The 10,411-nt window shown below is 42.0% G+C and overlaps 2 protein-coding genes across 3 annotated transcripts; one reads left to right on the top strand and one right to left on the bottom strand.

The window, feature by feature from the left end:
- Positions 1-554: 554 nt before the first annotated feature.
- rln3b (relaxin 3b) lies at positions 555-1,764 on the bottom strand. The gene is made up of 2 exons (XM_044029429.1): positions 1,160-1,764; positions 555-1,071 (listed from the first exon to the last, which is right to left on the bottom strand). The coding sequence occupies exons 1-2, from the start codon at positions 1,332-1,334 to the stop codon at positions 791-793; spliced, it is 456 nt and encodes a 151-aa protein (XP_043885364.1). The 5' UTR covers positions 1,335-1,764; the 3' UTR covers positions 555-790.
- A 1,887-nt stretch (positions 1,765-3,651) lies between these two features.
- Positions 3,652-10,047, top strand: LOC122771714 (MHC class II regulatory factor RFX1-like). 2 transcript variants are annotated; one of them, XM_044029428.1, is made up of 9 exons: positions 3,652-3,806; positions 5,025-5,407; positions 8,037-8,134; positions 8,251-8,340; positions 8,697-8,770; positions 8,878-9,148; positions 9,235-9,416; positions 9,496-9,615; positions 9,854-10,047. In XM_044029428.1, the coding sequence occupies exons 2-9, from the start codon at positions 5,059-5,061 to the stop codon at positions 10,035-10,037; spliced, it is 1,368 nt and encodes a 455-aa protein (XP_043885363.1). In that variant the 5' UTR covers positions 3,652-3,806; positions 5,025-5,058; the 3' UTR covers positions 10,038-10,047. The 2 variants fall into 2 exon arrangements, with proteins under 2 accessions (XP_043885363.1, XP_043885362.1); XM_044029427.1 differs by having other exon boundaries at positions 8,248-8,340.
- The last annotated feature ends 364 nt before the right edge of the window (positions 10,048-10,411 follow it).

The following is a 10,411-nucleotide window of genomic DNA, read 5'->3' as shown; positions in this document are numbered from 1 at the left end:
GAAATGACTTATGGCCAGACTGTTACTGAGGCAACAGTAGCTCTATTAACTTCTTGTTGTGAAATAAGGTATACAGAGGACCATTTCTGAACGCACAACACATCAAACCTTGAAGCAGCAAAATGCCCCGAAAGATAATGCAACACAATGCTCACAACACTAGATATCAGTACTTTGTAAATCTGCTGCCTTGTTCATCTTTTCTATTTGTACCTGTTTTTCTTCCTGTTGTCATTTGCTGTTAATGTTGTTGTCCAAATGTATGATGCTACCACAGATCCTGTATGTCTCACTTGTAACATCTATTTTTAATGTCAGTGTAACTTCCCAAAAAAGGTTAAATAAAAATACAATTAATACAATTTTTCTCATGGTGTGCTCCCTGTAGTGTAGACCAACAAAAACAGATGAAAACCAGAGTATATTAGATCACTACTTCCTTCATTTCAAAAAACATGTTACCCCAAAGCTTTGTTTCTACACTTTGTGGAAAAGTGGAAGTGTGAACTGGAACTGCCATCTCAGCATATGTTTTTGAAACATGAACAAAGGCATTTGTAATAACACCAACACAAAGCTTTATTAAATATGCCTATTAATCTGTGATAATCACCATACAAAACTGTGTACACATTACATTTACAGTCTTACATCCATACATAACACATCTACAGTTAGTTGGATCAGAATTGTAATCATAAGGATTCTAAGCATGAAGAACTGGAGCAAACACAAAAGAGAAGAGCTCTACATTAGCGACAGGACAAGACACAATCACAAGAAGCAAGCTTCAACACAGAGAGCTGATTTCACTCTTGCTACAGCCCCACTTGCAGCAGGCGTTGGACAGTCCGACCACCGCATCCCGTCCTTTTCGATCTGCACTCCGTAGCACCTCCAGCACTCCCTCTGAGACAGGCAGGTGAACTGAGTGGCCATATCCTGGAGCCAAAGGTACCACGTCCAATGTTGGATCTTTCCATGATTTGGACCCTGCGGGATCCTGGTCACTGGATTGTTGAGACATGGGATTTGTGTTCCATGGGTCAAAGGCTTCTTCTTCAATGAGAGCTGATTAAAAAAAAGCAAGAGAGAACCTCATAATATTGTGTTTTGTCTCAAAGAAAACATGGCAGATCTCTCATGGACACAGTCTTACCTGGGTCGCCTAAGCTTCTCCTCCAGCGAGAACCACCGCAGGTAAAGATAACGGCTCGTATGAACTCTCTGCCACACAGCTTCACTCCATAGAAAGCAGGATGGCCGTCATTGGAGTGCACCCTGGTGACAAGAGCGACCAATAAGCCTACGGTCAAGAGGGCTGTCTTCCACATGGCGAGAGTTAAAATATGCTGAAGACCTCCTCAAAGCCTGGAAATTGCTGTCTCTGTGATTTGTGTTTCATTTTGAAACTGCTTATATAGGCCTCAGAGAAGGACCTCAACTCACCTCTACTCTTTGCCACGACCACAGATAAGATGGAGACCTTTAGGAGAAACAATGAACATGGAGGGAACAGGTTTTGATTAAGAAGTGAATGATGCCAGGGGTGACTTGGCTATCTAATCACATGTGGCCTTTTGATGGCCTTTCTGTCCGTGCTACATCAGTTGTGTTGTTCTGTATGTCACCAGCATAATCTCTGTCTTGCTATCTGCTCCGCACTGGATGGAGATTATAATCCATTCACCCCCCAAGAATAGCAACGTTGTATACATTCACTTACACACACACCAAGGTTAGATTTTTCATTAGTTTTAAAATGAGTTAGTTTTAATTAGTTTTAAGAGCGGGTTTGCTTACTTTTATTTGTTTTGTATATGCTTAGTTTTATTGTTAGTTAGTTCATTTTTGTAAAAATGAATATATGTCAGGTGCAAGATGCAATAAGGTCATAACATAAGTATAAACCAACAAAATATGCCATTTTAAAAATGTATTAGGACAGATGAACATCCCATCTCTGAATCAAATATAAGAAATGATGTGCATCATACTGCTGAGGTTGGATGCAGTTAGTGTGTCAGGCAAATAGCCAACAGACTAAAGACAGACATGAACATAACATAAATTACAATAAATAACTCTCATAAGACACATCACATTCTTTGTGAACCAGGAGTCTCAGGAGCTCAATCTGAGGAAAAGCATGAGCAACATTTTAAAAGACTAACAGAGATTTGATTTACTTCGATGAACCAACTCAAACCAACTGACCACACAATGAACATTATGTTTAACCTGCATAGCCTTATGTCCCACATTGGAAACCAAAACAAGTTGATTTTTTTATTATTACAAATGAAAATTAAAAAAAAATTGTACAAAAATAAATACACTTCATATGAACCCCAAAGGATTATGTATGAAATTAATTTTCAAAGATGACATTTATTTCAGTTTTTTTCAATTTCAGTTTTGGTTATTTCGCTAGTTCTCGTTAACTATAATAACCTTGGAACACACACACACACACACAGCTACTTTGTGATTACAGAGTTGCTGTGATGGTGAACTTGGACACATTTTGGATCCACATCACATCACCGGTGATTTCTACAAGCTGGAAAGAAGAGACACAGCTGGAAATGACAGCTCAGTTTTAGAAGGTTATATTTGAAAGTGTGAAAGGAGGTGATAGACCAGTCGATGCCTCAATTTACAGGATCGACTCTTAGTGTGCTTTGATGCCTCTTTTAAATGTGTGTGTGCGGGGTTTTCAAGTATAACCAAAAAAATGGCCTTTATTGCCCTAATCGCATATCTTTTAACAAAAAGACATAAATAATCTATTTAAGTTTGTTCTGCTATTTATAGGAGGACACTATATTGGCTTTGACTCGGGACAGCCAAATCACAACCATCAATTCAATCAATTCATGCCCAACCTGAGCCTGAACCTCATTACAAAACACACCTTAAGCCTAACCAGTTAATGCCAAATCTTCACCATCACCTAATTCACATTTTACAGTAATCCTAACTTTAACCAGAGCCTCAGAGAATATGCGTCTCCTCTTTAGGACAAGATTTTGGTTCCCATGAGGACTGCTGGTCCTGACAAAGTTTGTGCATTCAGAAGAAACAGAAACACACACACCCACACACATATGCATAGCATAGCAAACCTTAACCATCACAACTAAGTGCCTAACCCTAACCTTTACCTTACACACACCTGTATGCAGTGGGTGCCTTGACACTTATTACGAACTAGAATGAACATAAGGTATAAGAATACATTTAAAATATAAAATCTGAATAATAATAATCATAAAGGAAAATATAAATAGAAAATGTAAACAATTCAATTTGTAAAAATTATGTATCTCAAAAGCTGTGGACATAATACAGTATGTACAGGAAGTGGCTGAATTGCAGTTTGTATTATGCATATATATAAATATTCGTACTTAAGTGTACATATATATAGTCAAGTATCAACACTATATTTGTTGAATTGCTCTAAATTTCCACATAACGTGACAGTCTTGCACAGCCATAAAAGTCACATTAGAGGTGCACGTTGTGCTCGGGTCAGCAGTGACGGACAGCAACTGTCGACGTATCAAATAAGGACGTTTTTAATGACGTAGCGACCACAATCTAAGTCAGCCAATCGTCATTCAGCGTAGGGCGGGCCGATTACGAGAGGGTAGCAACAGTTGCCCCGGTGAAGGCAAAGGCGCCATAGTCACGGTAGTCCTGGCGACAAGAGCCAAGCAACGGGAGTCAACAACAACAACCTAAATCTAAAGGAAAAAAAACTTTAACGACAAAAAGGACAATACTGGGATAAACTAGAGGTGAAAAGTAAAATATCTCACAGTTACGATTGAATATTTTCTGTCATTTTTGTCCGCGTGCTTGTTTGTAACATCGTCAGCGTTTGTGTGAAATGGCCAGACTGTGTGTGTGTGTGGCATGATGAAAAGTGGTTGCTAGCTTCTTTCTCAGACAGACCGTTGTTATGGCGATGTCAGATATTTTGATAAGAGCACAAGATGGCGGGTGTGTTATGGTTGTAGTGCCAGTCGTACTTTTTTTGTTTTTTTAAAGCACACCCGTGAGGCAGTTATAACTGTTTCCCACAGTTTTAGAGTCCACGCGAAGCGAGAGTGACACTTGAGTGGTGGCGTGGTCGCAGATTTATTGAGTGGCTAACGACCACAGCTAGCTCGCTTTAACGCCAAATGTCATGAAGCATGAGCTGCTAGCAGGGCGAAGCTATCACTCTCGTTTTCGCAACTCACTTTTCAAGTCAGCAAACCCCGTAACTGTTGGGCAGAAAAAGAACAGCTCACCCAAGAAACACATTCTAGTTGTAAATATAGGTACATAGGTGCATATTGTTTCGTAATAGTATTACGACTTTGAAAAACTTTTTGGTCTGTCATTGAGTTCAGGAAGTCACTCCCGTGAACACTGTGTGCACAGAATGATCATATGCGTGTCGTCCTGGTTCAGGCAGGAGTGGCTTGTCTGCCAGTGGGATGGCCTTAAATTCACTTAATTGTTAACTTTATTTCCACATGTTATTGTCTGATATTATTCACGTTGGTTGCATATTTTACATATATTTTTGATGAGTTATTATTTAACCTGAAATGTCTCAATTAATTCAAATTTTCAAGCAATATTTTACTAGTACATCTCAAAAACACACACTGTTTATTCTTAAATGTGAGCTATGTTTCACACTGGATCAAACAGGAAGTGCCAGAGACTACTGCTAAATCAGACAAAAGCCCTACTTCCTCCTCTGATTTATGTTCCTACGCACACTAGCGTGCGCGCACACACACACACACCGCTATGGTTTTAAGCCTTATCCCTAACCTGAACCACAGTTAATGTGAAAACATAACCTTAAACAAGCCACAAATCTACTACTAGTCCTGACAAGGGCAGTGTGCTCACATAGCACACTTACATTTCCTTGTGAAAACGTAGATGCGGTACTGATTTATTTGCCAAAATGGCGTGTTTTAGTACTTCAATTGACCTGTTCTGTTTTTTTCTAGCCATAGAACCAGTTGCCTCAAAGGATCGGTTGCCATGGCAACTTCTGGGTACTCGGAAGACCTTCAGCCTCAGCAGGCCAACTCGGTAGCCATAGCAACACCTGCTGCCGCCACACCCTCAACCGCAAAGACGGCACACTTCCTGTCTGAGATCCCCCCAACCTCTGGAACCGCTGCAACAGCCAACCAATCCGCCACTGCCTCAAAAACAGGACAGGACGCACTTTGTTCTCAAGCGCCGCCCACCCAGGCCCAGAGCCTGAAGGCAGTGGTTCTGACCACTCCCACGCAGCACTATGTAACCTCTGACATCCAGCACTCTGCAGTCCAGAAGAATAATGGTCAGAGCGGCTCGCCTCAGTACATCATAGTTACTGTTGCAGGTGAGGGTCTTCTGAATAAGTGCCACACACAAGCCCACATAATACGATCTTTGAATTATAGCTCATGTAAACAGCAGCATGAGCAAGTTCTGATAGTTGCTAGTTGGCAGTTTGGTGTGCACAGAGCGTTGGATTCTCAGTGCAGAGGAGAGTTGTGTGTACTTGTCCATAAATCCACAGTATTAATTCAAATTATTTTCAAGGGCCCACTTTTTGCCATTGTAGTAATACTAATTGTTATGATCTGTGACAATGATGTTTAATTAGTTCATCGCTGGTGGGTCATGAGCCTGTGCTTCAGTTTTGCACCCCACTGAATTGTGTGCCATCTTTAAACTAGTAATTGCTTGGATGGTTAAAATAAAGACCAGTAGGTCTGAATTGCACCAGGACCCAAGATCCACTGATGTAGTTTGCTCGTCTGGTTTGATGGTGCATACATTATGAGAAAAAATAAGCTGATGGACTTGGTTGCTAGGCTGCATAGTCCCGAATGTGGGAGTGTGGATGGATGACCTCACTTTTCTTTTATATTGGTGCTTTTGCTGTTATAGAGAGGTGATGGCATAATCCTAATCCTTTTTAAATTATTATTTATTATTCTATCTCATTACATGTGTCCTGATGTTAAAAAGGTTTTGTCATTAGGAAACGGTTTCACCAGATATTTTAAAATATAGTGAAAATGAGAGATGGACCCTGCCACTGAAGTCTATCTTTAAGTTTATTTTAGGGCTGTCTATTCGTAGATCTTTTTGCCTGCTCGTATCGAGTAACACTATGCACCCTCACTCAGAGCTCAAAGCTTGTGTCCTTCTCATAGAGGTGGATCATTAAAGTAACCTACTGTGTTAGTTCAATTATTTTTTCCGTTATCTGAGACACAGACTGCTGCTGTAGTCAAACCAGTCACACAGCATATTGTGTTGTACTTTACCTGAGGCTGAGATACTGTAACACAAAGAAACACAGAGTGGGAGCGAAAGTATTAAGGACACAATGGTGTTTCTGTTCATCTGGGATTTAACAGTGGTCGTAACAAATAAACTAAGTTTTACTTGAACTCTTAAGCTAGCAGATCATATATTAGTAGTGTTCTGAATACAAGTTGGTGCTGGAACAGGGATTATTTTATTATGAGTCAAATCAGTTTTATGTATGCCTTCAAGATTAAAAAAAAAAAAGGAAAAGATTTGTTCATCACAATTCACCACATTGTATAGTGACAGTTCCCCACATCATGTCTGAAAATGCAATAGTGATTATCTTACTGACGGCATATTGGAAATATAAATGGCAAGTAAAGGTTTAGGTTATGCACATAATGTAACCACCCCTTTGTGTCCCAGGCCACTTTGAGTGAATTAAAGCAGTAGTTTGTAACATTCAAATATAAATGAATGTCTGTTACATTCAAACGTTCATTGCCAAATGAGTTCACACGATGCTGATTAAGCCTATCAGCACCACATGACTCTCTTTTTTTTTCCTCTCAGTGTAGCAGTTGTGTTGTGTTGTGTTTGTGACGCATTTTAAGTCACGACTGAGTAGGTGAGGCGGATGAAGCACACCACTCAAGTAAAGCTTCATACAGCAGCACTATGGCAGTAAACATTTGATTCCCCATCGACATCCGGACAGTAGTAGTAGTTAAAAAAAAAAGCAATCACTTACTTGTAGATCGCACTTATCACTAGCACTAGAAATGCACTTACTGTAAGTCGCTTTGGATAAAAGCGTCTGCCAAATGACATGTAATATAATGTAATGTAAACATGGACTTATTTCTTATCGCAATCATGATTCTAGCCACAAATGTGATTGTCTGATCTGCCTGTTTTTATTCTTTCAGCCAATAGCTTTTTCCCTTTCAATCCTGTAAGTTATCGGCATTGAAGTATAACAGACGCAAGTAGATGGATATTTAACTTGCTGCCAGATGTGAGAAACACAGAGACTTTGTCTCTATTGAGTTCAGATAATTGTCCTCGCTCTGGGTCCCGTCGTCGGGATTTAAAGGTTACTATGTTGTCAAACATGAAGTGAGTAAACAGCAGTAAGAACCAGAACTGCCAGAGGAGAGACTGAATCTCATTTACCGTTATCACAATACATAGGCGTCGAGCTTAGGGTGGCGTGGCAGAAGCAGGACAGTGTTAAATGTTTCTCATCTGAAGAAAATGAGAAAAAAAAGAAGTAAATATTACCCTCTCCTTCACCCACCCACCCACCCACCTTCCTTCCCTCCACTGTTTTCTCCCCCCATCCTCCATCTCTAATGTATCTCCCATTTCCTTTTCATCTGATCTGCATGTTTACAAGATGGAGGGATTTCTCCCTCCATCTGGGGAGATTAGCTGTCCAAGGCCGTCCTTCTGCATGCAACATATAAGGATGAGAGGAGAGATGGTCAGACACACTTTCTCCCCTCCTCAGTATCAGTCTCTGCTCCCATTAGTTAAAACAAAAACAGTCGCGGGATGTTCTGTGGCGGCTGTTATTACGATTTGGAAGCAATGTGTCGTGAGTACTGAACCTTGTGGTGATGGTGGCTGGATTAAAAAAGCGTTTTTTTTTTGTTCGTCTGTTGAAACTTCTCTCCCGCACGCTTGTGTCACCCCGTCCCTAGAGGGTTCTGTTCACTCCAATGACAGTCTGTCGGACTCCAGTCCACCGGGCCCCGGCGTTCCTACTCAGGTTTGCCAACCTGTGCAGACCACAACACAGGTGAGATGCACACATTTTCACAAATCCAATTCATTTGTTATTTTTGGTTGTAAGCAGAGAGTTAAGATTAAACCGATTTAAGTTTGGTCTGACGCTGTGACTTTACTCACCAGCAGAGGTCAGTGTTGCAGGCGGTCACTCAGGCAGCCAAGAGAATTCAGTCAGGCCACGGCAACAATCTTCAGTCTGTGCACATTAACCAGGAGGTAAAGAGAAAGGCACAAAACATTTCATCACGTTCAAGAACAAACAGTAAATGCATCACATTCAAGCTTAGGGCGCATCTGTGTCCCACTTTTAGAACTCTCTCTCATACTCTTCTTCTCTCGCTTGAGTTTTCTTCAATGGCAGACACCAGTTAGCTCTCTTTTTTCCTGGTTGTTTATTCCTTCATACCATCTACCAGATGTTTAGTGGTCATTCTTTGGCTTCCACTGATGTATAACAATGATGTTAGTCAGCTGTCAAACGGGTGTCTGCTCTGTTCTTGACTTCCCTGTTGTTAGAGCACAGCATGCATTTTTCACGGGTGATTTAAGTCTCGTCTGTCGTCGCTGTCCAGGTGGATCATGTGTTCTCTGGACAGGTGCAGTATGTGGACGGAGCAGGAGATGCAACCTTCAACACATCCACTGTGTGAGTAGAGAGCGAGCCGCTTACACACACACATGTTAAGTACGTTTCCTGGACGCACTGTTGTACCCACTGTGTACTTATAAGTTTCTGTCTGCGTGTACGTACAGTCGATCGAGCAACTACCCTTTCGCCGAGTCGCCCCTCTTCTCCCAGACCCCTCCCACCACCTCCTCCACCTACTACGAGGCTACGCCCAGCACTGAGTCAGACATCACCGGAGCTGTGACCTCGCAGCCAGTGTCTGTGGCAACAGGAGGAGCCAATAGCGGGGCAGCTGGTGCCGGTGGAGCAGGCTACATCATTCAGGGGGGTTATATGTTAGGAGGAGGAGGAGGACATAGTTACACTAGCCCTAACTCTCGAGCCCCTCCTGCTACTGTGAGTACTCAAAAACATACTTGGTTATAATCAATAACAACGAAGGATAAGGAAATTAAAATTGTGTGACCCACCATCTCTTCTAGGTGCAGTGGCTGTGTGATAACTATGAGGGGGCGGAGGGGGTGAGTTTACCTCGCTGCACCCTCTACTACCACTACCTGCTCCACTGCCAGGAGCAGAAACTAGAACCCGTTAATGCTGCGTCGTTTGGCAAACTCATCAGGTCTGTCTTCATGGGGCTGCGCACACGAAGACTCGGGACCAGGTAGACCTGCTCGCACACGCCCATCCACCATCACAACTCAACGTCTAACCCTAACGGTCTTAACCTGTGTGTATTTCAGAGGGAACTCCAAGTACCACTACTATGGTTTGAGGATTAAATCTGGTTCACCGCTGCTCAGACTCATGGATGAGCAACAGCACATGGCGATGAGGCAGCAGCCTTTCTCACAGAAAAACAGGTATCCACACATGGACTGTGTAGTTTAAGCGTTACCTTTGAGATATAAAAAATAAAATATTAATGCGCGTTCACCACAAGATGCAGTGTGTGACGGTTCACTCAGTATGTGTGTGTGGTAAAATCTCAATCCAAACAATACGATCTAACAGTTGCTTTGCTTTTTCTAATGATCTCACACTTATCCGTGTCTTCCCTCTGACTCGCTCTCCCTGAATGCTGGGCCACTTGTTCTGTAGGATAAAGACAGTTCAGAAGACACAGGGAATCGCCAATGGTACATCAGGTGGGGCAGGTCAACAGCAGGCAGGAGCAGTCTGTGATATTTCAGCCCAAGTGCAACAGTATCAGCAGTTTCTGGGTCAGGAAACTCACAGTCTCTTATTATTTGATTTCATTTCATATAAAAATACTTGGACATGAACCAAGCTACAATTTGTATGTTATGTAGGAAATAAAAGAGTATAAAACCTCACGCTGCCACATCGTTAGTCACAGCTCTGACCATGAATCTCTGCCAGCAGATGGAGTTTTCCAGGTGAGCAGCAGCAGAAACAGCAGCAGCAGCAGCAGCAGTAACAGAGTGATGGACTGGAGGAATCCGTCCTTGGTGAGGATGGTTCCACACGACCTGAGCTCCATCACTGATTTTCTGCCTCCGCACACAAACACAAACACAGACTCGTGGATTCATCTTCATTCTCTGGATAATTGGATCCGTGTCACATCGCAGTGCAGCTGTGTGATGCAGCGACGTCAACAGTGGAGCGTTTACACCGTTACATGATGTTAGAACT

The sequence above is a fragment of the Solea senegalensis genome, linkage group LG6 (assembly GCF_019176455.1).
Source record: "Solea senegalensis isolate Sse05_10M linkage group LG6, IFAPA_SoseM_1, whole genome shotgun sequence".
Taxonomy (NCBI): domain Eukaryota; kingdom Metazoa; phylum Chordata; class Actinopteri; order Pleuronectiformes; family Soleidae; genus Solea; species Solea senegalensis.
This window is presented reverse-complemented; position numbering and strand designations above follow the sequence as displayed.